Below are 27,343 nucleotides of genomic sequence, written 5' to 3'. Positions count from 1 at the left end.
AGTTTCCTATTGCTGCTGTAACAAATTACCACAAATTTAGTAGCTTACAGCAACACAAATTGATGATGCTCTTACAGTTCTGGAGGTCAGAGTCCAAAGTCCATTTCTCTGCACTGAAATCATGGTGCTGGTAGGACTAGGAATCCATTGCTTGCCTTTTCCAGCCTCAGGAGGCTGCCCCCATTCCTTGGCTTGTGGCTGCATCACTGTGACCTCTCTTTCCATTGTCACTTCTCTGAGTCTGACCCTAGTGACCACACGGGCCCACCTGAATAATCCAGGATATCTCCCTATCTCAAAATCCTCACCTCAAATCTACAGAAGTTCCTTTTGCCATTTGCCATGGAAGGCAACCCATTCACAGATTTTAAGGATTAGGAGGTGAACATACTTGGGGGTCATTATTCAGTCTGCCACAAACTCCCTTTCCAGTCCTAAAATTCCATGAACTAGAGTTTCTATTTTAGCTGAGTAAACCAATATACACTTGTGATTTACTTTTGGATTTCGGTTTTGTATTCCTCTTTGATTCCAATATTTTTGTTTCATTTTAATTTGTTTATTTGATTTTAATACTACCTTTGCTTATCCTTAAATTAATCGACTGGCTATCATCTTTATGCTTTCACTGAGGTGTCATGGACCAAATTAGAAATCAAAAACCTCTAAATGTATGAGTTATTATTGTAATATGTGATTAGCTGCAGACTTCATAAAGATGATGTTTCTTTTGAGCTAGTTGCAAAGGGTAAATAACCGCAAAGCTAACCAACATGTTATGCTGAACATCCCAAAGGGCAGATCACTTTATATCTGTTTGTATAATAATTTATTATACTAAACTTTTAAGATGCTAAGATTGGAGACAAACACACGCAAGACTATTATAAGAGAATGCCAATGTTTTGAGAGAAACAACAGAACACGCTACATTTGTAGAAATATGTATGTGCATGTTGATGAGGCAATGGGAGTTTATAACAATTCTGGCCCATGGAACTGGCTGATCTCCAAAGTATGTATTAAAGTTAATTGTATCAGACATCGGTTGGCCAAGACCGGCAATTTCCAGGAACCTACGGCCAAAGCTCATCAATGTCCCATCATCACATGAAGAATATCCAGAATTCTGAGCTGCAAAGCCTACTAGCCTCTTGGTTCTTCCCTTTGAACTAGGAAAAAATTATTTTTATTGTGTACATGCTTAACAAAACAGAGCCGGCTGTCCCTGACCACAACAAGATTCTACAGAAGGGAAAGAACTACTAAATGAGATCAGAGAGATCTTGCAGCCGCCACACTCTTTCCTTATGCAGCTCCTCCTCCCCTTGGCTGCGCTCTCCAGGCCAAGAGCTCCTTAGTACAGGAACCACGCTCATTTATCAGTACCTGGCACTCGATTCCTGTGCTCAATGAAAGGTGTGCCCAGTAAGGTAGCCTTACTCATAAACCTCCCGCATCTCCTTTTAGAGAAAGAATTTGGGGAGCCCTAGCCGGTTTGGCTCAGTGGATAGAGCGTTGGTCTGTGGACTGAAGGGTCCCAGGTTTGGTTCCGGTCAAGGGCATGTACCTTGGTTGTGGGCACATCCCCAGTAGGAGGTGTGCAGGAGGCAGCTGATCGATGTTTCTAACTCCCTATCCCTCTCCCTTTCTCTCTGTAAAAAATCAATAAAACGTGTGTGTTTTTTTTAAGAATTTGGGGAAGCAGCATAGAGTAGCAGTGAAACGCTCTAGAGAGCCACGGCCTGGGTTCAAGACATTTGGACAATTAACTTCCGTGTGCCGCCCTTTCCCCATGTGAACAATGGGAGTGATGATAAAACCTCTTCGGGGAAGGACTGTGAGGTTTAAGTGAGACAATTACACCAACCGCCTGGCACACATAAACCTTCAGTAAAGGTAACCTGGAAATTATACTCAAATACATTTTGGTAATTTAAATGTTCATCTGTATCTTTCAAATACATCCACATTTTAATGGTCACTTATATAAAAAGAAACACACATTTTTACATTAAGACAAATGTTGGTTTGATGCCAACATTTTCTAAGTTGGTTTTCTAATTTTTAACTTGAAATCCTAGTAAACACCAAATGTAATTCAACAAAAGCCGGAAATTGTTTGTACTCACAACTACATCACAAGACTAGAGAAATGATAGTCAACAGAGACCGAGGCTAACAATAGAGACTGAGGCAAACAATTGTGAACACTAAACTCAGTGGGAATTTGGTCATAATATTAGAATACAGATTTACTTTAATAGAGTCAAATTTCAAAAGGCCATCTTCAACCCTTCCACAGATACTATTAGGCAAAAAAGTATTGTTTCCTGCCCAGCCGGTGTGGTTCAGTGATTGTCAACCTATGAACCAGGAGGTCATGGGTTCAATTCCCAGTCAGGGCACATGCCCGAGGTGTGGGCTCGACCCCCAGAGTGGGATGTGCAGGAGGCAGTGGATCAATGATTCTCTCTCATCATTGATGTTTCTATCTCTCTCCCCCACTCCCTTCCTCTCTGAAATCAATAAAAATATATTTTTTTAAAAAAGATTCTCCAATCCAACCACTTCCTAAGGTAGGACTCCTTTATTCAGAATTATAGCAAGTAAACGTGTACAAATTGTTGAGTCACAAAACAGGCTGTAGTTCCCCTTTGAGGCCATAAAGAGTCCCTGGTATGTGCTACACACGATTGTATGCTTGCATGTGCAATGCTCCAACCTGAGAAGGGTCCATTGAAGTAATAAAAAGGTCTGTTACTACTTTCAATATTTTTTACTAATTGTGCATTTCACCTGTGAAGAATATGATGGGATCTGAAAAAGGCAGGTTTCTTTGGTTTATTACATTCTGATCAGAATTTCTGATTGACAGTTACAGGTCACTTATTCAAAGTACAAGAAAAAGCTATTTTGTAGTAAATGTAGTTTAGAAGAAAACTTTATAAAATGTGAAGCAGGGGACATTAAATGGGACATAAATTAATCCTTGCTGATGAAAAGGCGGGGGACCAGCTGGGTGGGGTTAGCCCATCGATTTGAGGAGGAACCTGCTAACGAGTGGAAAAACTGCCTGACGAGGCAGACCGTGTCGACACAAACTGATTCATGAGTAAAGCTACAGAATCAACTTTCTGGCGAAGCTTCTTAGGCTAAAGGACAGACACCCAGCTTTCTAAAATTGTGAAAGTCCTTCAGACCAGCAGTGGCCCAGACGAACTCACTCATACGATTCCAAATGAAAAGAAAATGTTCATTTAATTTCCTAGCGCTTTCCAACAGCCAGAACGAGAGAACATTATGTACCTTTCTTTTCTTTTCTTTTTTGAAGGCAAATAAGGGCCGAGCTGCTACTCTGATCTGAAATCTGGTGTTCGCCCATGGCCTGCCTTTCTTCAGGAAGAAAATCATGAATTTGTTAACGAGCTTACAAATAGGTCTCAGGGGCTCCATTTTTCTGGGACAGAATAATAGGACCTGTTTTATGACCAAGGGCGGCGGTCACATTTCCCACGGGCACATGTGGCCTGTGCCACAGAAGCCACACAAAGAACAAGAAGTCTTCCAAACAGGGTGCAATCGGGCGATCTCGTGCAAACACTGACCGTGTCACAACACGACCTTGTCCACGTGGAGGAGATTACTACAGATTGGGCCCACATCCGGCTCTTCCATCACCAGAAGAGAAACAGGACTATGAAGCAATTTTATTTCAAAACAGCCAATGAGGCGATGGAGAATGATATCAGAGGAAATATGAAACATCTAGTCTGCCACTAATGTTCTAGAATACTATATTCTGACACAGTGCAGAGATTTAGTAGAAACTGTACCAAATTTCATCTTTCTGTCAGAAGAACTACTAGTAATGATCTGCTGAGTGGCTCTTGAAGTGCATGCTAGTGAGCAGCCCAAAACGCACACTATAAGCGAAATACGGAAGAATTTGGACCTGAAATGAAAAGAGGCCTTTTGTTTGTTTATGTTTACTTGAACCTTATTGAAGAGAATCAGCTCACAGAGTTTCTTCTCACTAATACTAGAACTAAGAACCCAAAGTCACCCTGATGGTCAGAGGCCCTGGTTTCATCGGCTATGAGTTTTTCCCTCAGACCACAAGGGTTTCCAAGGGATGAGTCTAGAATTCACGGCTTTATGAGTCACCGAAGTCACAGGTTTCTAACACAGCCATCTGTGCTTTCCTCCACACCAGTGGTTCTCAACCTTCTGGCCCTTTAAATACAGTTCCTCATGTTGTGACCCAACCATAAAATTATTTTCATTGCTACTTCATAACTGTAATGTTGCTACTGTTATGAATCGTCATGTAAATATCTGATATGCAGGATGGTCTTAGGCGACCCCTGTGAAAGGGTCGTTCGACCGCCAAAGGGGTCGCGACCCACAGGTTGAGAACCGCTGCTCCACACCAACATGCAGGGGACAGTATGAAGCCAAAGGAAGTCTGGTCAACAGTCAGACCTGCGAGAAGAGGCCACTTCCTAGGAGCACAACAGACGCCTTCGATCTGAGAGGTTCTTGGCGACTCTGCACGTAGGTTGAACTCAGATGTGAATGAAGACACAGACTTGCTTTGGTTTGATTCCCAGTCAGGGCACATGCCCAGGTTTCGGGCTTGATCCCCAGTAGGGGGCATGCAGAAGGCAGCCAATCCATGATTTTCTCTCATCATTGATGTTTCTACCTCTCTCTCCCTCTCCCTTCCTCTCTGAAATCAATAAAAACATTTTTTTAAGAAAATTAAGCAGTAATTGTTAAAAAAAAAATTATAACTCTTCCTAAGAATTATTCATTAGCAACACTATCTCTGCTTTATAATGAAAAGCCGATCATAGCAATGCAAAGACTGGGAAATAACAAGAAGAGATGTCTGTGCTCCTGTAAGATTTTCCATAAAAAGCTTGCAGAAATCAAGAGTGAGTTAGGTGAGCTCCAAAGGTGTTCTGAGTCACTGGGAAGTGACAACACCGTGGCCAGTAAAGAAAATCTAAGTCAGTGGGCTTTCCCGATGTTTCCAACGAGCCCTGTCCTGAAACGCCTCGGGCCCCGGTGAGCGTGTTCTGACTACGGCCCAGGAGGGAGACGGCAGTATCTCTGCATCCATCACGGGCCATGAAGTCACACAGACAGGCTGGGTGACAGATGCAATTTTTCTTGGTGCCACTTGGGCATCACTCATTGATGACAGTCATATGTCCACACTGGCCCATTTCCATGAGGGCTGTGTGCGAGTATGTCACCACATCTGGATGCTGGGCGTGAGGGGGTCCTGAGGCTCGGAGCTCCTAAGCCAGCGGCCCGCAGCTGTGCTCCAGGAGCCCGTGGGAACGCCCAGTGATGAAAGGACTGAGGTACCGCGACTGCAAATACAGGTTTCTCCCTTTAAAGGGCGAGGTAACCACGGCAGCAGCCTCCCATTCAGACAGCCGCCCGCCTCTGTAAAAGGAAGCCAGCATCTACGGATTTGCACAGTCCTAACCTTGTAAAGAAAACGTGCCTGTCTCCTGTGAAAAGATGACGACACCTGAGACAAAGTCAACAAAGTTCCTGTGATTCCCTTTAAATAAATAAGAAATCTTCACACAGAAGCGAGAAAGGAAAAAACGATGATGATCCACTGTCATCGTGTTAGCAAGAATCGTTCTCTTCGTTTAAAGCAAACGCAAGATTTGCATAACTTGTTACAAAGCCAGTGTGTTGAAAATTCAACCTACTACAGTAAAAGTTAAAAAAAAGAAAAACTGTCACACACTAACATATAATTATATATCTCCCATTAATCTTAAATCAAATAATCACTTTTCCCAAGCCGTGTGACAAATGTCATCCCAAAACAGTTTCTATTATGTCCCCGTGGACAAAAATGCAAATTTTAATGAGATCAGAAACGAACATCCATTTGTCTTTTCCCTTTTCTTTACAGAGCATTTTTTCCTTCCTCTTATTCTTTTTCTTTCACGTCCTGCCAGCAGTCGGTGATGCTCCGAGCTATGCGCCCACCCCTCTAACACTGGGCTGAGTTCCCAGGACAGCTGGCCACCGTAGGCTGGTCAGTGGGCAAGCAGAGAACAACATGAAATGAATCATGCCCTCCCCTAAGGATAACGGAGGCCTGGAAGCCATCTTCCTCTGTTTTATTAGATTGGCCGCTCGTCTCCTAAACATCTACATGGTGACAGCAGGCGTTATACTACATGTGATTTTCACAAGAGGACTGAGTACAGAAAAACACTTTCTTTTAGGAAAATGATTAAAGATTCTGTAACACATCCTTTTCACTGGTAGGTCTGCAAACGCTTTCCGGAGCGACTGTGACCACACAGAAGCAGAGTTTCGTACCCTACGTGAATGTAGGAGTGAGTTACTGAAATGAGACTTCTTATCATAACAACCAGTTGCCAGTTGTTATGATGTGCACTGACCACCAGGGGGCAGACGCTCGACACAGGGGCTGCCCCCTGGTGGTCAGTGCACTCCCACAGCGGGAGCACCGCTCAGCCAGAAACCGTGCTCACAGCTGGTGAGCGTGGCTGTGGTGGCAGGAGCCTCTCCCCACTCCACGGCAGTGCTACTAAGTGGCCGCGACAGGCAGGCAGGCGCAGCAGGCTGGGATGAGCGTGGCGGGTCACCAGGCCCCAGCTTGGGCTCCTCCCTGGCCACCTGCCGCTTGGCGCACTGTTATATCCCCCAAGGGGTCCCGGATTGTGAGAGGGCACAGGCCAGGATGAGGGACCCCCCCCTCCCCCCACCCCCCACCCCCACCCCATACACGAATCCACGCACCAGGCCTCTAGTGTGAAAATAAAGAAACAACGTCAATGACTTTTCTCATCGTCAATCTGCAATTCACCGAAGATGATCCTACATGTGGGAACCACTACATCCCAGGAATGATGGTCCTACCACAAAGTAATATTTTAACTCATCACATTTTAAAAAAAACACAGACTTTAGATTGCCGGAAAGTAGAGATAGGAGGAAGGAGTGAGAGAAGGAAGGGTGGGGAGAAAGAGAGAAAGACTATGCAGCCGACGCGCAAACATTTTAGATAACCCTCTGGTTTAACCACCTGAGCCCCTTTTACCACTGTTAACAGCTGCGACATTCAGGAGAAAACCCGTACTCTGCGCGCAGTCCGGCAGGAACCCTGCCCGGCTCTAGGCACGCTCTTGGGCCAGTTTTCTTATCATCTGCCCTAGACAATAGTGAAAGACTGGCATCTGCAAGGAACTTTCATTAACAGACAATTTTCCTTAATTATAGCGTTACCTCCTCTTTCAAGTCAATGCCACTGCTAGAGGTGGCTTCCCCAGGACACGGCATTTCCTTTCCGAGACATGCAGGGCCCTGCACAGCCTCCCCGTAGCCCAGCTCCAGACTACGGAGCCAGGGTGCACAGGGCAGACACAAAGGGCTGCGAGGGTCATCCCTTACCTCCCCATTGTTCCATCCCTCACACAGTCCGTCCAGGGCCATGGGAAAGATCTGGAAATGCAGTGCTCCGCTCACCACCCGCCTGCTGTCTTCCCAGGAGCAAAGGCCTCTCTGCCCAAATGGCAAGTGGCCGCAGCAGTGGTTGCGCTAATGCATATTTCAGAGAGTGGACGGTTTATAACAAGGGGAGCCCCAGCAGTCTTCTCCCCGCTGAGGGGGTGAGCTACATGAATCCACCGTTAACCAGCCCACAGGTTCCCACCGGGTCTGCCTCTTCACCGACCTCTCCTTTCAGGCGTGTTTGGCCAAGCAAGGTCACCTGGATATGATCTTGCTTGACCTCCTTCCCCAAATCCAACCAGAGAGACGGGACTTCTGGTTTTCCCTGTTAATAATTACTCTGGAACCCCATATAATAAAATTTCCCTCTTTCACCTGAACCTATTTTTAGGTTTGATGCTATTAGACAGAAACAGCAAAAACTAGGTAGGAAGACTACGGTTATGAGAACAGGGGGTTTTGCCACTCAATTTCTTTTTCTAAGATTACATGAGCAAAACTCCACTTTAAGAAACAGTCGTGTCTCACCACTGTGCTCTACACCTGACAGTAATAAAATACTGAATGTCAACTGTCATTGAAAAATTTTCTTTTTACTTTTTAAAAAATGTTTAAGTCAATTTCTTAGGCGAAGCCCATCAAATGGCCACCGTTCTGGAAGGGTGCAGATCCAGAACATTCCATTTCCACAGAAAGGTCTACTGCACAGGGTTGGTCTAGACCAGGGAGGGGGAACCTTTTTCTGCCAGGGGCTATCTGGATATTTATAACATCATCCTCAGGCCGTACAGAATTATCAACTTAAAATTAGCCTGCTGCCCTAGCTGGTTTGCCTCAGCGGATAGAGTGTTGACCTGCAGACCGAAGGGTCCCGGGTTCAATTCCAGTCAAGGGCATGTGCCCGGATTGCAGGCTCCTCCCAGGCCTGGGCCCTAGTCCGAGTGAGTGTGGGAGGCAACCAATCGCTGTGTTTCTCTCGCGTCGATATTTCTGTCTCTCTCTCCCTCTCTCTTCCACTCTTTGAAAATCAATGGAAAAATATCCCAGGGTGAGGATTACAAATAATAATAATAATAAAATATATTTTTTAAAAACTTAGCCTACTACATTTGGTCAAATATTTAATGAACTTACTCCTAATGCCTTCGCAGGGCCAGGCCAAATGATTTCACAGGCCTTATACACCCACAGGCCGTCCGTTCCCCACCCCTGGTGTAGACTTTGACCTGCTGGTGTCTGAGCCTATCGCTGGACCAATGCTTCTGTTCCTACCATTCAAACCCACAGGTAGAGAGACTGGACCCTCCGGGGGTCACCCCTGTAATTCGTTATGGAACAGTTTCTCTGAGCATGGGGAGCAGCAGAAACGGGGGTGGCTGTTCAAGCGTCAAGTTACAGCTACAGAGCAAGTGTTCCCGCCACATAAAGTGAAATCGGCCAAACCACAAAGAGGGGCTATCTCCAGGTGGTGGGACTATGATTACTTTTTGCTTCTTCCTACTTATATGTGTTTTTCTGATTTTATTCAATAAGCACACATTCCTTTCTTGTCAAATAGAAACTGCATGCAAGATGACAACAAAAAGGAAACAGTCATCCACAAGGAAGCCATCGGCGTTGCTTGCACACACACCGCGAGCCGAGCGCGGACGTACCTGACCTTCTTGCCCTGCTCCGTGAGCATCTTCACCAGGTCGGCGATGGGGTACTGGGCTTTGGCCGCACACAGTCCGTAGCCTGCGGGGAACGCCAAGAACACGGGAGAATGCGGGTTTTATTTTGAAATTCCTCTCTGGATGGAAACATTTTTATGCCCCAAAAAAGCAATCCATGAATAGGACTAAAAATGAAAGCAAACTTATAATATGGAATTTTTAAAATACTGGCCTAAATTCCAACTTCAAATTCTAATGGTCCCTCCTCAGTCTTGTGCAGGTCTGACACTGCTGGGCACCCCCTCCCACAGCACACCACCCACACGCTGTGTTCCCTCTGTCTCTCTCTCTGTCTCTGTCAGTCCCTCACATCTTCCACCCTTTCCACTCCAGCACCGCTTCTCCGCAGGTGACACCAGGCCCACTGTGAGGGAGATGATTCTTTCCGCGGGAATGTCCCAGGCATTCTAGCAAATGCAATGTGCCTGCTCCCACACAGAGCTGACAGCAGCCGCCCTGTCTCTGAGACAACCAAACCCCAAACCAAGTCTCCAATGTCTGCAGAGGATGATGCTGGCCCAGGTGAGAAGGCTTGTACCTGAACACCCAATTATGCTAATGTTTACTTATATCTTAGTATAGAACCAACCAACAAACTACCCACATGTCAAATCAACAGATTTGCTTTACAGAAATGCCTATGATATAACATGACAGAGTTAAAAGCTTAATCTGAAAATAGTATGCTGCCTGTAATACCACAGCATTATCTTCATAGTGAAGAAGAGCTAAACTCAACTTCAGAAAAGAAGGAAACTGCCCAGCCAGTGTGGCTCAATACTTGAACATCGACTCATGAACCAGGAGGTCACGGTTCAATTCCTGGTGTGGGCACATGCCCGGGTTGCAGACTCGATCCCCAATAGGAGCATGCAGGAGGCAGCCGATCAATGATTCTGTCTCATCACTGATGTTTCCATCTCTCTCTCCCTCTCCCTTCCTCTCTGAAATCAATAAAAACATATTTTTTTTAAAAGAAACTGAGGCCTGAAGAGATCAAATGGCTTGGTCAATGTCATGTCGCTTGTCAGAAGCAAAATTAAACCAAAATGAGATGCAATGACTCCCAGACCAAGCTCTTTCTACTAGACGACGTAACCTCACCTTGGTGGAAACCACAGGAATCGCAATGATTTTTTAAATATTTGTTTTTAAAAAGAAAGAGATTAACACTTACTAACACTTACTGAAAAAGAAAGAGATTAACATTTACTAACACAAGTTTAAGAGTGAGCTACTTTCATATACTATATCTAACTTAATCCTGACAACAGGCCCAAAGATTATCAATGAGGAATAAACAACCAAGACTTGAAAATGATTCAACATTGGTACAGAATCACTGGAAGACATGGCTAGAACCACGTCATCAATTTACAGAATCTCTATGTGATCTCCAAAATATTAACACAAGCTGAAAATTCTCAATACCTTTCACTATATAACAATAGGGTTGCTTCTAAGTTCCCATTATGTTTTCAAAAACAAACAAGTGCGGGTTAGATGTTTTCCTATTATAGGAAGTTGTTAATGTAATCAATGACAATGCCCTTTTTTTGTACCTGGAGTAATAATAATGCTACTAGCTTCTCGAATCATGTCGATGGCATTCTCCAGGTTGATTTCTGTATGTGTGCCAGAAATCTCCATGGGTTTTCCACCAGCTGTTGAAGTGGTACCATAGCCTCCAAGAATCACATTCGCCAGGGAGCGATTCATTGCCTGGAAAGCAAAATTACTCGAGGTGAGAGTTTAATCCACATAACTTTTAGAAAATGATCTGTATATATGATATTCAGAAATATTCCATAAAGAGGTATATTTGATCATCTAAAACATTTTAGCCGCATAATTTGACCTAGCTTCTGAAAATTATTTCAAGAGTTTGAATGAAGATATCTGGGAAAGCACATCCTTTTCTCTATAAAGTCAAGTACACACGAATATATCTTCAGTAAGAGAGTAAAGTTTGTTAAGGCATTTCATGGTAACATTAAGAAATTAATGAAAACCTCAGACCTGATTACCATCACTTGCACATGGATCGATCAAGTTGTACCTCCACATTCACATGTATTTCACAGGAGGACAAGGCAGGCCCAGGAAGGTGAAATTTTACAAGGTGACCCTAGAGACGCTCAAGTGAGTTTCACTGCCAGCTGCGAGCTATCCAGAAGCAAGCAGGAGGGAAGGGGCAGGGATGCCTCTCATTTAGAACTCTCTGCTGCCCTCTGCCGTCAAGAAAGATAAATGTAGATGTTGATAGGGTCTGACTTTCCAAATCAGCTCTGTGAAGCTATAGTAGAAATGACTGGACTCATTACCAGACTCCTAAAATATTTCATTTCCAAAAAGATAGATGAGTGAGCTTATACTTTTTTTAGTAAAATAGACACCCATCCGTTTAACCAGAAAAAAATTATCTTGGGGGGAGTGGGGGCGGGGGGGAACAACAGTAGGAAGGCACTTCTAGTTGCTCCTTTACAATCACCCAACAATGTGCCATTCGAACACCACCACGGAAACGCGCCGATAACTGATTGGGTTCTGAAAACAGTTCATGTATGGCCCTCCCAAGGCGGGGCGGTGGAAGAAGCATGGAAAGACAAGAAGCCAGATGTGCTGAGGGATCAACTACATTTTAAGACGTCAAATCCCTGTACAAAGCAGTCATTCCACATAATCACCACAGAATTTCTCACTTCAAAAAAAACTCCCCAAAAACTATTAAACCCTATTTTAAGGCTTGTAATAAACATATCATTGATCCACTGTTTATGCCACTTATAAGCTATATGAGTATCAATCTATTACTTTTTTTCAAAAAGACACTTGATTATTTAAAAGCAAAAAGCACCTGGAGATTTGCCGACAAATAACACATCGGAGAGAAGCACGTGACCTTCGGGGGACAGGCCCGTGAGCGGCTGAGGGGACAGAGAAGAAGGGGCAGAGGAGATGGGCAGAGAGCCACACTTGACAAAGGGCAGAAGGCCAAAAACCTGAGTTGCAAAGATGATAGATCAAAATGTCAGAGCTTTCCAGAACAGTCCTGTGAAGGGACAGAGGACAGAGGGACATGACGCAGAGACAGATGTAGACGATAGAGCCCTTTCATCTTACTGGACTTAGAAGGAACCATTTTTCATTTCCTATAAAACTGAGTGGAGGAGAAGGAAAGAATGTCTGAGGACATTTAACTAATGTGGACCCACTTCGGATGGCATCTTAGGGAGGAAAACAGGGAGCCACACAGTAGTATAACAATCAAAGTCTACTTGTTAAACACGTATCCACAATTATATCACCATTAAGCTGATTCCATGTGGTCTCTTAAAAACGAAATATTCTTCATCTCTGAACTTACCATTGCGACATCATATTTTCAACAAATGTTTAGGGTTTAGGGCTTTGTTTTGTTTTGTTTTTTTCTCCTTTTGGCTTGCTCAAGTGATTAATGAGACTATCCTGTGACCACTGACCCCAGATTGAAGAGCTCCCAGCTCCAAGACAAAGCATTTGCAACCCTGTCCAAGACTGTGCCTTTCAAGTTATTAAGCCCTATAATGAAAATTGTATGCTACAGTAAAAAGATCCTTAATTCACGTAATTCTAAGCAAAATGTAAGAAGAAAACTCTGAAAACAAAGGTCATAAAATGGACCAAACCAAAGCAATAATAATATATATACCATTGACTAGCATCTCTCATTTCAATGCTTTGTAGGTGCTAATTAATGGGTTGCAAAGCAAAAAAAGAAATTTTTTTAGTTTGGCTTTCATCCACTTAATTTTATTCTATTTTCATTTGGAAAAAAGCAGCAAAATGCAAAAATCAAAAAATTTGGTCTGAAAATGCTGTTCCATTTTCCAAGTAAACGGACTATAAAATCATAAAGAGGCTAATGTCTAACGACATCTGGATATAAAGCACAGCGTTCATTTGCGCTGGTTGTTGGGACACTCTGGACATTTTTCAGTTTTTATAATCCCGGGTGTTGTGTAACCACGACATTAGGCTCAGAAGACACCCAAAAGGATTGTCAGAACAAAATCCAATTTCAGGGGTTGCTAATTAGCCACTCCGGGTGCATTCCATTCCCTCTCGCATAACAAAAGCATTCTGGTCTGGTTTGGACTCGCCCGTCTCCTTCAATAAATAATAAAACAGTGAAGGTAAACGTGCTGGTAATAATACAAGATATCGACATTTGATAGTATATCTGCTACTACAGCCTATCCGGAGAGGATTCCAAAATATGAAAAGAGCTAACAAATAAAATATTCATCTAATAGTTATTTAATAATTCTTGTATTTCTTTGAATGTGCCAGGTGCTAGGTCAGGCTCTATAAACACCAAAGCGAATAATACATGACCTCTTAAAATACCTTCCCTGTAAAAGGAGAACAGAATTTCCTACCTCCAGAGTTCGGGTGGGGAGTAAATGAGCTAATATTTGTACAGCACCCAGTGCAGCGCCGGCAGCATTGCACTCTGCCTAACAAAGAGCAGATATTTCCTTCTTATTAGTATTATGAACCACTCTGAGCTGCTAGTAGGAACCAGCCACAAAGAAACAATTTCTTATCATGAACAGGCACAGGCTAAGAATTCTTGAAGATGAATGTGAAAAGTCAGAAACCAGGAAAATGTAGAAGTGAAGACCACTTCTGTCTTCAAAACAGAAAACTACAGCAGCCTTGCTTTTGTCGTCTGTTCTGTAATAAGACAGAGGAGCAGAGGGTTCAGTAAAACGCCTGCTCTACACATCACCCACCAGGAGAACTTGCAACGAGTCCTCTGAGGAGACCCCTTCATCAATATCAACAGCCACCTTGACCACGTGACTGTACATAAAGGCAATAACCAACGATGCACCAGGAGAGTGTACTGCAGGAAAAAAAGGCAAAAGCAACTAATAATATGGACTTGGGTATGATATAACACCACCTTAGCAGACACCAGAAATGGTTCGAAAGCCGTGTCATAGAATGCATTCAAACATATGCATGTGAGAAGACTATAATTAGAATATTAAATGTGGACAGTTAGGTGGTAATGGGATTATAGATTATTTTATTTTCTTATTCATCCTTTTCTATTTTCTTCCAAATTTCCCACAATACATGCCTTTTATTTTTATATCTGAATAATTTTTAAGATTAAAGCTTCAACCGTCCTTGAGCCAAAATGACTACAATTTGCTATTACAGAGCATTGATCTGAACCAGTGTGATACTTGTGGTCACAGGCAACTATAAGAATAGCTTGTCAACCTTATACACAGTACAGGAATAACAAATATCTGCGGTACACTGGCAGTGAATGGCATGCCTGAGGCAGAGGAAGTAGAAAGGACGTAAAAAAAGAAAACAGAATAAATAGAGAAAACAGATCAAGAAAAAAGAAATAAAAAAATGAAGAAAAAGATGATATAACACATAAGTAGACATAGAAAAGAGGACTTTCAACTCCTGCCTTTTCTTACCTTATTCTAGTAACTGTTATAGAACTGCTACTATCAAAGCTACTGTAGTCCTCTAACCAAAAATAATAAGAAACTAAATGAAGAAGGAAAGGAAATGGAGAGGAAATAAAAGAAGCAGAGACAGACAAAATTAGACAAATAGTGCTGATACATTTAAGAAGCTGAAGAAAACCCTATAAGAAGAAAAGGAGAAAGGCAAGAAGGTACCCATGATGACACTCCGAGATCTAGGTACAAGTCCTCCGTCCTCCGCCCGTACCAGAATGCCACTGGCTGTGCTAAAATTCCAATCTCTCGTTTAATTTTAAAATCAGTGCTTTGACCAACCATACGTATTAGTGAAAATCTGCTGCCCCCTGCTGGTCATTTAAATTCACCACATGAAGCAAAGCCAAACTAAGGGGAAAAGGTTCATTTTTAGAAAAATTATTTCTAATGTAACTGAATAAATGTTTTCTTCTTCATAAACATTTGGGTTTTAAAATAAAAAACCTCCAAAGCCTGATATTATTCAAATAGGAGACACAGAACCTCCCACCTTTCCAAAACTTCCTCAACAACTAGAGGGATTTAATTTCAAAACCTTTTAACTTGGTTTTAAACTTGGGCTATCAAATCCTTTGTTTTATAATATGACCAAAGAAAACTAATTTTTTTATTATAAAAAGACAACTCCAGAATTCAATTAGCAATGAGTTTTTCAATTAAAATATAAGAGAAAATCTCCATTGTCTAATAAGGGTTTTTTAAATAATGTAATAAAAGAATGAAGATGGGTTAAGTATTCTTTTTCTGAATTATTAATCGGTGTGAAGCTCACATGCTGATTTCACTCAGTTTCATGCTTGTCCTTTCACAGTCATTGGAAACGATTATTTAGAGAATAGCATCTATAATCAGAAAAAGGTTGCTAGTCAAGCCTTTAATTATTTGCAGGATATCTTCTTGCCATCAAGAAGAGAATTAAAAACAAAAAGGAAGCTAGGAAGTATTTTTCTTGTTAATTTTCTTTCTTTTCTTTTAAAACAAACAAACCATGCTGACCACAAAACTTCAGGAGGGCACTCTCGCAGATGACCAGTGGGAGTGTCAATTGCAGCAAGCTTTCCCGAAACAGCACGGGAATGTGCAGAAAGAGCCCGTAAAAATGTGCACACCCTCTCCCTTCTACGAATCAATCCTAAGACAAAAATCAGAAGTGCCGAAGATGTATTTATATACAAAGAGAAATAAAAATCACACAACCTAACAGGTACAGCATTAGGGGAAAAGTTAAATATATTTTTATATATCCATGTAATAGATTAGTGATGAAGTCCCTTAAAATAATATTGAGAAAGCGTTTTTAATAAGAAAATGGCAAGAACATAGTTTGTAAGATTTAAAAAACTAAATGTGAAAGTGTACTTGGTGATTAGACAAGGGAATGCACAGACATGTAATTCACAAAGAAAGAGCAGAAGGAAATAACCCAAAACCTGAAGGAGTTCTTTCAGGCAGAGGGAGTCAGAAGATTTTTATTTTTTCATTTTCCTAATTATCTACACTGAGTACTTTAAAAGTTGAATCAACTTCGCAAGTTGATTCAAATGCTACACACTGGGATTCCTGTGAAAGAGAGTGAAAGCTGAGGTAGTCATTTTTACCGCAAGTAACAGAAATGACAGAGGCGCCCTCCGGTGCAGAACGCCATTCCCGGGTCTGTCAGGCACGTGTCTCTTACCACACACATGATGTAGGACAGGATGGCCCCGGAGGAGCCGATGAGCGCGCCCACGATGGTCAGCAGGTTGTTGTTGAGCAGGAAGCCCTCGGCGCACAGGGCCCAGCCGGAGTAGCTGTTCAGCACAGTGATGACCACGGGCATGTCGGCACCCCCGATGGCAGCCGTCAAGGTCACGCCCTGCGACGATAAGCAAAGAGCGACTCAAAATTAATGCAACACAAATACAGCCTCTGCCCTCGAACAGCTCGGTGCTTCATCATTCCAGTTTTCCAACGACTGTCGTTACACACACGTTTCAGTCTGGCCACGACCAGGCACCTCCTGTCTGGCCGAGTCTCCCACAGATACAGCACACGTAAACACTGAACCATCGAAAGTCCCCCCATCCCTAAAAGGCAGTGATGAAAAGCAGGCAGAAACTGGAGAGGAGCCCACCCTTGGAAACCAGGGACTGCGCTGAGTGCATTTCCCAGTTTTTATGGCTTTAGCCTAAGGGCAGGCCCTGTCGTGCCAAGTGAAACAGCTAGGACAAAACACAATCCCACAGTCTCACTCGTTTGAAGATCGGAGGGTAGGGTTTAGGGCAACTAAGGCAGCTGGGAAGTGAGAAAGTAAATTCTGCACAGGAGTAGGCTAGAGAAAGAAAGCCCCGAATTCTGTGCTTGAACTCTGCCCACATCTCTGGCTGACTCCTGAACAAGGCATATGCGGGCAGACTCCAAACAATCCTACTGAAGATGAAATCACAATAGATTGTTGAGATGTAAACTGTGCATAGGAAAGAGAGTCAATAATATTGTAGTAACTATGAATGGTGCCTGGTGGGTACTTGAAAAATCGGGGGGAGCACTGTGTGAAGTATATGATTGCCTAACCCAGCCGTGGGCAAACTACGGCCTGCGGGCCGGATCTGGCCCGTTTGAAATGAATAAAACTAAAAAAAAAAAAAAAAAAAAGACCGTACCCTTTTATGTAATGATGTTTACTTTGAATTTATATTAGTTCACACAAACACTCCATCCATGCTTTTGTTCCGGCCTTCCGGTCCAGTTTAAGAACCCATTGTGGCCCTCGAGTCAAAAAGTTTGCTCACCCCTGGTCTAACCGCTATGCTGTACACCAGAAACTAAGACAAAGTAACACTGAATGTAAACTCCGGTTGGAATTTTTTTTTTTAAGATTGTAGCTGCCCCATGCCAAAGCGGAGCCAGAATTTGAAATTTGGATCCAGCCTGCTGAGCTGCCTACAAAAACTAATAAGGAAATCATTATAACCAATACTCTTTGAAGGAACACAACAGACTCTAAAGTCTCTATCATTCACGATATCCAGGATGCAAGCCCAAATCACTAAACTAGAGAGGAAAAGGGATTGTGGAAAGATTTTTGCTTTTTATTCCCCGTATTCCTATATACTCTGAGTTAGTTACAATGTGAATATATTCATGTATTGGTAAATTAAGTGAAAACCAATTATATTAGGCCATGAAATATTTTACTCATTCTCATAGAGTCATTAAGTATTTTTAATCAAATTCACCTCTCCTCAAAAGTAACAATTTTTGAAGTTTTACATTTCAATGCACAGGTTTGATTTTGGCACTTTTTTTTTTTTTTTTACTTCTTCTGCCCTGTTAGATAAAAAAAAAGTCAAAACTATTTTTCTTTTGTTCAAAATAAAACAAAAATCCATGCTATATAAGTCAAAATAAAAATAGATCATCAGTGGTTGTATATAGAATTTTAAGTTACTTAGCGTTCTAAAGGTTCCGTGTTGAAATCACAGCCAAACTTTTAGGATTACATAAAAATCGGTCTCGTTTTGCCCAGCTGGTATAGCTCAGTGGTTGAACGTCCACCCATGAAATAAGAGGTCACAGTTCAATTCCCGGTCTGAGTATATGCTGGGGTTGCGGGTTCGATCCCCAGCAGGGAGCGTGAAGGAGACAGCCAACTGAAGATTCTCTCTCATCATTGATGCTTCTATCTCTCTCTCCCTCTCCATTCCTCTCTCTGAAATCAATAAAATTATTTTTTAAATAAAATATATCTATTCTGTTGTGGGTCTTAAAGAGATAAAACTATAACTAGACTATACTTCCTCTCCAGCTCTTACCATGATCGCAGAGAGCGCCGACACGGAGCCCAGGCAGAGGATGCCCGTGCCGAAGCTGGGGTCCAGCATGTAGGGGATGATCCCACCCAAGCTGGCCGCCAGCAGGCCCGCGTTGAGCATGTGCCTCCCGGGCAGCAGGAGGGGCGCCGAGTTCAGGATGCCTGGAACCAAGCACAGGGCAGTCAGCACCGAAGAAACCCTCCCTCACAGTGTCCGTCCTCTAACCCTAAACTACCAAAAGGCAACATTAGAATTAAAACATGGTATTCGAAACATCACTTCCTATCACCAGATACTGAACCATCAAAGCCAGTTCGAGTTCTTCCCATTAGCAGAAAACTAGTGGAAGCAGGAAACGTATGCCTCCATGTAACTGTCCCCTACTGGCTCCCACCACACGTCTTCACCCTGGTCACGGAATCCTGAAAAGTCACTTTTCCCGTGGGACTAACACAGAAGTTAAACGTTGTCTTCTTCCTTTAAAACTTCAGAACAACGTCCTAGCACACCTGCATCCCTGATCCCATCCACTGAGCCCGGAGCGGAGGGGCTGGTCTGCTAGCTGTTTCTGAGGACGAAGGGTAAGACAGATTGTCTTAGGCAGGAAGTTCTTCCCGTGATGTTTAAGTTCCATGGAAGGTCCCACTTAATTTTAATGAGTTGATTACTGAGAGGCAAGACCAGATTTTTAAATCACAAACTAGTTTCTCTCGAGACTCGTTTTTTCCATGAAAACCCCGGAAGCAGCCTAGGTGGGGGGGTTTCTTTACTTCTATTTTCGTATGTGGTTTTAGCAGTAGCAAAAGTTGCCAAACTGGAGCCCAGAAATGCGTATCTGTTTTCAAGGCAGGTGCCGTATGCTCATCGCACAAACGTGTGCAATGAGCTCCCCTCTGTTCAGGAAGCCAAGGATGATGGCGATGTCACTTGGTTCACATGCATCAGCCAACGTCAGTCACTCGCTCTGCGCACATTTCTGTGTCCTGGCTTCCTGCACTAACTGCACGCAGAAGCAACAGCTCCCGAGCCTTGCAAGACTTTATAAGACTTGTAAGGATCCATGAAGGGAAGCACCTTCGTGGAGAGGAAAAAGGCTTATATATTCTGAGTGCTACACAAACGCTTCACCTAACAGGTTCTACTGTTTAGCTGCTTTCTGAAATTTTAACGGGCCCTCCCAGCCCCCTAAACAATAGATATTCACCTCCCTGTGGTGCCGACTCACTTACCCTGCAGTTTTCCGTAGGCAATAAGGGAGCCGCTGAAGGTGACCCCGCCGATGTAAGTCCCGAGGTAGGCCACGATCTTGGTGAGGTTTGCCGCTACGTCTGTAGCGAAATGCGGATACTCCACAATGTACTCAGCTACGCAGGTCAGCACCGCCGCCAAGCCCACCAGACTGTGGAAAGCAGCCACTAACTGAGGTAAGTCCGAAATCTGGATTCGTTTGGCAATTGTCAATCCTGTCGGGAAATGCAGGTCAAAGAGAAATTATAATGGGACAGACCCTGGAGGAGGAACCGCTACAAAGGCCACCCTTAAGAGGCTCCCTCTGTGTCACCAGTAAAGAAGCATCTGCTTCCTCGCATGGGCTAGCGGTACCCTGAGGGGAATGTATAGGCAGTAAGGGCGCTGGCTACATACACTCCTTCAAAATAGCAGGTTTTCTCAACACACCTAGCCAAGGCCCAGCTCCAGAGAGCCTCCTACCTGCACAACCTTCAAAGATGGCCCTGGCCTAGCACATCCTCAGATTCCTTAAAGCTCCAGTTAATTCCCCTGAAACTCTCCCCGCCGGCATGGATACCCCAAGCCTGGCACACAAGAACCAGCTGGACATGAAGAAGGCCTAGGTTTTCAGGTGGGTGGACAGGGCCAAGTCCAAAGGTAATGAAATGCAAATATCTGGGTAATCAATGTCCAAATCAGGCAATTCTGAAGGAGTTGCATGGTTCTGGCCAGGTGATATAAAAGTGCTGAGCTCATCCTATCCTATATAATAAAAGGCTAATTGCAAATCGACCAAATGCGGAATGACAGTTCACTATAACGCACACTGAGCACCAAGGGGCAGACACTCAACATAGAAGCTGGGCTCACGGCTGGTGAGCACAGCAGCAATGGCGGAAGCCTCTCCCGCCTCCACAGCAGCGCTAAGGACCCCAAGGGGGGATGTCTGACTGCCAGCTTAGGATATTCCCCAAGGGGTCCCGGACTGCGAGAGGATGCAGGCGGGGCTGAGGGATCCCCCACCCCCACCCCAGTGCACAAATGTCATGCACCAGGCCTCTAGCGTCTAAAGGTTTTCCTGCCTGAACCCCCAGCACAGGCACCTTCCTTCAGGGTTTTTCAGTCAGGACAAAATGGGGCTGAAAGCTAACGTACTGATAACTACGTATTTAGCCACCAGCTCCTCAGGATAAAAACATTTGTGTGTATAAATACACACACGACTTTTTACTCCTATCAATGGAATGGAGCGCACAGTTTTCAAATAATAATAAAGTATACAATTCTCTTTAATGTAAATGCCATACGGCCAATTGATTTTCACAGAATGCTTTTGTTGATTTTTGCCAAACTCTGGTGCCTGCAGCCAACCTAGTGTTTGCTGATGCCTTTGTGTGGTTCCCACGTGAATGCTGGTTGGTAATTTTGTTAACAGTAACGAACAAGACGAAAGTGAAGCAAGATGCATGTGAGAACTTGGCTCACTGTCAACCGTGTGAGCGACGACTTCGCTGGATCGCACACACTAGGAGGACACTGGACCAGTTTTTGTGCTGTTCACAATATAATGGCTAAGGACACAACACACTTTTCAGTTGAAGCTGTGTTATCAACATTTTCTCCAGCGCTTTCTCAGGTCTGGATAATCAACAAAACAGTTAAGTGAAACCATGGCCAATGTCAAGCCACCAGAGTGGTCATTAAACATGGAGTTGGGAAGAGATGAACAGTAGCCCATCATTAGACAGTATTTCTACCAGAGACAATAAACACGGACAACCTCAAGAGCCAAATAACAAAATCTAAAAAATTAATTAGAAAAGTATGGATAGCATTATTACCTTTGTTTCTACTATAATTTATCTATTTTCTTTTGGTGAATAGTCATCACAATTGGTATAATTCTCATTCAAACACAAACACTACAACATTTACAGAGTAAGTACATCAACTGAGTCAAAAGTGAGAAGGGAGCATGGGTTTGCACAAAGGCAGAAGCCCACAGTGCTTACCAATGGTGCCGCCCAAAGCCATGGCTCCCGACATCTGAGCCAACAATTCCGGGCTCGGGTTCAGGCCTCCAAGGGTGGCTGCCAGGCCTCCAGACACGCCGATCATGCCCAATGCATTGCCAAGACGAGCAGTTCCCTGGGTGGAAAGGCCGGCCAGGGCACCAACACAGCACAGACCTGAGCCCAGGTACATGATCTTTCCAGAGGAAGAGGGAGAGGGAGAGGAAGGGGGAGGGGGGGAGAGAGGGAGGGGGAAGGGGAAAGAGAGAGAGAGAATATCAAAACTTTCGGTCTATTAACACAGGAAAGACCGCTTGTGAGGAAACGTGATTCTCTAAAAACAACTTTAAATGCAGACAATAGAGAAACCACTATGAGCTCTTCTTTTAATATTTCGGTATATTTTCCTACCCATTAGGGATACTAAATACTCTCCATTGTACTTGCAATTATACCATTCATGTGAATTGGCTTCTTCGGGATTTGATGGCATGCACAAATGCATATGAAAGTACCTAAATCTAAATTATGTCATTATGGGATCTAACCAAACGCTGGAAAGGAGGCGACCGCTGACGCTGCCTGTGCCAGGGGACCGGGCCACACACTGCATTAATGTTGTAACTCAGTCCCATGAGATCCCCAGGAGGAAAGAATCTTCAGCCTCATTCACAGAAGAGAAAACCAAAGCCTGAAGAGGTTCCATAATGTTTCCAAGGTCAGCTGATCGGTGAGAAGCAAATCTAGGTCAGACATGGGTCTCTCTGACTCACCGCTCCAGCTCTTCTCAAAAAGAGACTGTGCTCATTCAACAAATGCTACATGGTGGAAGCAGGAGAAACCAAGGGAGACGTGATCTGCCTGCTGCCTGGGAGGTTGCAATCCAGTGACCGTCATTGCAAAGACACGGAAAATACCAAGCTCAAAGTTGAGTATTATAATTACATGTAGACCTTTCAAAGTTCAACTAGGTTATTTGTTTTGTTATAGAGTATTCACTTGTAAACTATCTTTTTAAAATTAATTGGCATAACATCTCCTGATAACAAGAGATGATGTACTAGATTTTAGGGGGGAAAGTAAGAAAAGGACTAATAGTACTTAATAATATACTTTTTCAAATGTATTACTGATTATTTCATTGCATCCCTACACTAATCCAGCCTGGTGCAAAAAGAGGATGGGCCCTGACCGGTTTGGCTCAGTGGATGGAATGTTGGCCTATGGACTGAAGGGTCCCAGGTTCGATTCCAGTCAAGGGCATGTACCTTGGTCGCGAGCACATCCCCAGCAGGGGGTGTGCAGGAGGCGGCTGATCGATGTTTCTCTCTCATCAATGTTTCTAACTCTCTATTACTCTCTCTTCCTCTCTGTAAAGATCAATAAAATATCTTTTTTTAAAAAAAAGAGGATGCTAATAACCTTCTTGACTATTTGTACATGTGGAAAAACTTGGGGACAAAGAGGGGGACCCACATTTGCACATTCAGGGAGTGGGTCAACCTGGCTCTAGAATCCAGGGTCCCGATGCTTTATTTGACCAAGATGTTTCTAGAGTTACTGTTGTATCTGCATGATAAAGTGTGGATATTGGTAATGAGAATGTTACTCCAATTGAGGGAAAAACAGTGGCAAAAATAGCAACTTTCCAAAGAGCCTCTTACTTGTTCAATGTTGTAACCGCTGGAGAGGGCAGCTAAATATCCTCCAACAAAGGTACCAGCAGGGAGCAGATACAGGTAGTTGTATTCCGGGGGGTCAGTGGGACGCTTAAACATGTCCAGCATCCTCTGAGTCACCAGAAAGCCACCTTATCAAATAAATATAAAACAGAGAGGTTACCTCATTGAGCAACACCATTGTTTTAACGTGCTACAATTCTTCTATTTTAAGCACCTTTATCATCTATGGATAAATATCATGTTAAGTAACAGACGGTCAAAATTAGATGTTATTTTATTATTCAAGCCAGCTCCATTGAAAGAGGGGGAAAAAAACCCTAAATTTGCTATCAGGCAGAACCAACTATTTCCACATGACTACAAGTAACCAGCCATTCAGACGGGGTGGGAATGCAACCCATCAAAGGCAGGGTTTATTTTCTAATAGGTTATCCTGTTTGTTAAAGTCTATAATAAATGATAAGAGAAAAAACACCACATCAAAGGGCACTGGATTTCTTGGACCCATAAAGAATTAGCTACAAAATAGCATCAAATGGGTATCGTGCACATTTTTGGAAATAAATGCAGGCTAGGCTAAAGCAAAAGACTAAAATTTTTATCTCAAATTAGACTTATCTAGAGATGTTATGGTGATCATGCTTCATAACTTAACGCCCAACTATGCATTTAATAACTTCCCAGCTAATATTTGTTCTATTTGTTTTGGGACCTTTATCAAAAGAGTTTCTAAAACTTACAGACAGGCAAAGTAACTAATTTCCCTCCACAGAGAGCATTTATGAACTGAGTGAAACACTTTTAATGGAATGTCTATGTTATACTCATTTATATTTTCTTCTCATGTTCCCGTTCCAAATAGCACAGTGGCTTCTGTCGCCGCCATCGTACCTGCGATGTTGACCGAGGATATGAAGGTAGCAAGAGCAGCGAGGCTCTGAGCCGTGGTGGAAGGGTACAAATGGCCGCCCATCAGCGCCAGCCCACCAACTGCAGTCAACCCTGCGAAGAAAGCATCAAGATGGTAAACAGCCAGTGACACTGCCAATCAATGTCACAGTGGAGGACGTCACAGGCACAGGTTCAGGAGGGAGAAAGTTCTCACACAGCCTTCCCCCTGAGGTACCATTTAGGCAAAGAGTTAACAACACCCCTCCCCCTTTTGCATAAGATTCTGACCTTCCTCAGTCTTTCTATCTCCATTCCCCTGCCAACGACATAAATCAAAAAGGTCGTTAGACAACGCTGCTATGGTGAAAAGGGACCCGCGGGGATAGGCTGCAACTGAACTGGAAGGAACAGTCCCTGGACTAGAATACGTGATGGTGAAGCCATAGTTTGGCACTTCTTGGAACTGGACATCATCCCTGCGGAGATCCCGAAAGCTATGCCTATGGCCATGTTATAAGAGATTCCCACAGCGGCCAGGAGGCGTCCAAGCAGGGCAGCTCCCACGTGTGTCCAATGTGGATCTCGTTCCTCAGATCCAAGCTGTCACTGGGGGCCACAGGGAACAGCCCCCTGGCAGGGTGTGGACTGCGGCAGGGCCCTCTGTGAAGACTCGCCCCCGGGGAGCCGCTGATGCTGCCCTACTGGCCGCTGTGTCCTGCCCCATAAGCTTCAGGTGAACCTGACATCAGGGGCGGCAGCTGCAGACTTGCTGGGCTGCACGCTCAGCCGGATCTAAGAGCCCCAAGAGGAGGCTGCACCACGAGTCTATGGAGCACTGCTTCCCAAATGTTATGGGGGGAGGGGGGTCCCTTCTTCCATGGCGGTCACAGCCGAAGGAAATGACAGTGGCTGCGCTGCTGGAGATGGAAGCAGCCCAGCCCAGCCCCGTGCCTGTGGGAGCCCAGGCCACCACAACCACAACCCATGACGCCAAGCCAGACCATTTGCAAACACAGACTTCATAAACCTCCTGCAAAGCACTCTATAAACCCATGCAAACCCGAGGCTGGTAAAAGAGGAACAAACCTGAGATGGCATTCGTCACGGACATCAGTGGCGAGTGGAGGGCAGGGGTCACTCCCCAGACGGTGTGGTAGCCCACAATGCCGGCCAAGCCGAACGTAGTCACCATCTGGGAAAAGGCTAAATTGGGAGCTGAGAGGCCCAAGCCCAGAATCCCGGTGAGACCTGGAGAAGGAGAGGAAAGAGGATGAGCTGACAGCCACTTATCTCAGGAAGATTGAAAGCACATGCACACCCACAGACAAGCAAACATGTGGAATAGCCAGTGCTTTTCAATTCCACAGATTTCTGAGACATTTCATGGTTGGGAAGGGGGAGAGAGGAGGGATCGAGGTATTGTGAACAAAGCTCAACTTCCTGGCCACCTACCACCAAAATAAAATAAACTGTAAAATCTATTCAAATTGTTGAGTTACTTTAATAGCAATGTGCACATTTCCCTTTGTGGGGCTTGTTCCCTGCCCTGTTTTAAGTTTCACTGACAATGTCACGTGTGTTTAGACAAGTGTTTTTCTTCCCAATGACAGGCCTATAGGTCTCCCCAAGCATTTCCTACTCGGGCAAGACACAACCTTCCTCTGGCAGGGCTCCTGTGAGGCCAGGTCTATGTTATCTCAGATGTGGCTGAGGGAGAGGGCTTGAAACGCGTAGGAAGGGTTTCACTGCCTCTGGCACCTCCCAGACATATGGCTTCCACCCACCCGGCTCAGAGTTTTGCAATTGCTCCCGAATCTGCGCTGGACCGCTGGCCGGGCAGGCAGCGCCAGCCTCAGCACCAAGTCAGCAAACAGGATTGTACAAAGACAAGAGAACACGGCCAATTAAATTAAGAATGTGCACAATACAAACAGTCAGCTCTGGACACACATCTTTAATTATCGCCTTTCCTAACAGCAAACATGTGGACAGCTGCTGGGAACAGAAGGAAGAGGGACCCAGTGGTCAGGAAAGGCAGAATGAGAGCAGGCGGCCAGGGAGCTGGCGTTGACTTTTCCTGAAGAGGGTCCTTTTTTCCCTGGATGCGAACTATTTCTTTATAAGTGGCACAGACAGAGGATGTAGGCATTGACATTCATTTTACCTTAACTCATTCAATAAGACCGTCGTTTTCATTTTTACTTTCCCACGCACATAGAAGATTTCCAGTGCAGAGGGAAAGTTAGATAGGATATTGTCTGGCGCTCCAGTTAATCTTTAGAGAAGCTGCATGGGGCTGTGGTTAAGAATACCTTTCCTCGAGCCAGAGTGCCTGCATCAAATCCTGACTCGGCAGCTTGCTAGCTGTGTGATCTCAGACAAGTCACTTAACCTCTCTGTGCTATAGTATCCTCATCTGTAAAATTATTAGACCTTTGTCCTCATGTGGAAAAAGACTGAAATCACATCTGCAGGTTTTCTTATCAACTATTTAATAAACTAATGTGTTTTCTACAATACACATAATAATGTCAGATGTGCAATATCTATAGTCTGTATAACACAGGAAAAAGAAGAGAAAGGCAGAGAACAAAGAAAGGGGGGAAATAAAATCAAATTCCTTGAAGTATGCTATTCAAATAGATTCCTAACACATACACAATAAAAAATACTTGTTTTCATTGCAAAGGAGGAAGGTCAAGGCAAAGAAAAACAAATACAGGGCCATCCTTTTGTTCACTGGAATATGTCATTGTCATACCTATTAAAATGCAATAAACTTTAACTTTACATAAGAAAAACCTAGAAAAATAAATCATCATATATCCTCATGAATCTCAAACAGAATGGCAACTTACAATCCTACTGATAAACGTACTCTCTGTGTACATTACAATAATCCAGCTTCTTTTTTTTAACAAACAAGTGCAAGTAGGGACACTGCCCATTTACTCACAACATTCA

At 43.8% G+C, this 27,343-nt stretch overlaps 1 protein-coding gene across 4 annotated transcripts in view; it reads right to left on the bottom strand.

Moving 5' to 3' along the window:
• NNT (nicotinamide nucleotide transhydrogenase) overlaps nt 1–27,343 on the bottom strand; it is a 78,828-nt gene that overhangs the window by 15,771 nt on the left and 35,714 nt on the right. For all 4 annotated transcript variants that reach the window (XM_070411878.1, XM_070411876.1, XM_070411877.1 and 1 more), the window contains exons 11-19: nt 25,466–25,627; nt 24,380–24,490; nt 23,471–23,616; nt 21,807–22,002; nt 19,794–20,027; nt 18,565–18,725; nt 16,446–16,625; nt 10,796–10,955; nt 9,174–9,255 (exon numbers count right to left, since the gene is read on the bottom strand). In XM_070411878.1, coding sequence (XP_070267979.1) covers nt 9,174–9,255; nt 10,796–10,955; nt 16,446–16,625; nt 18,565–18,725; nt 19,794–20,027; nt 21,807–22,002; nt 23,471–23,616; nt 24,380–24,490; nt 25,466–25,627 — 1,432 coding nt within the window. The remainder of the gene's footprint in view (nt 1–9,173; nt 9,256–10,795; nt 10,956–16,445; nt 16,626–18,564; nt 18,726–19,793; nt 20,028–21,806; nt 22,003–23,470; nt 23,617–24,379; nt 24,491–25,465; nt 25,628–27,343) is intronic.

This window comes from Myotis yumanensis, unplaced genomic scaffold (genome assembly GCF_028538775.1).
Source record: "Myotis yumanensis isolate MYYU_CA2020_CCGP unplaced genomic scaffold, mMyoYum1.0.hap1 SCAF_4, whole genome shotgun sequence".
Taxonomy (NCBI): domain Eukaryota; kingdom Metazoa; phylum Chordata; class Mammalia; order Chiroptera; family Vespertilionidae; genus Myotis; species Myotis yumanensis.
This window is presented reverse-complemented; position numbering and strand designations above follow the sequence as displayed.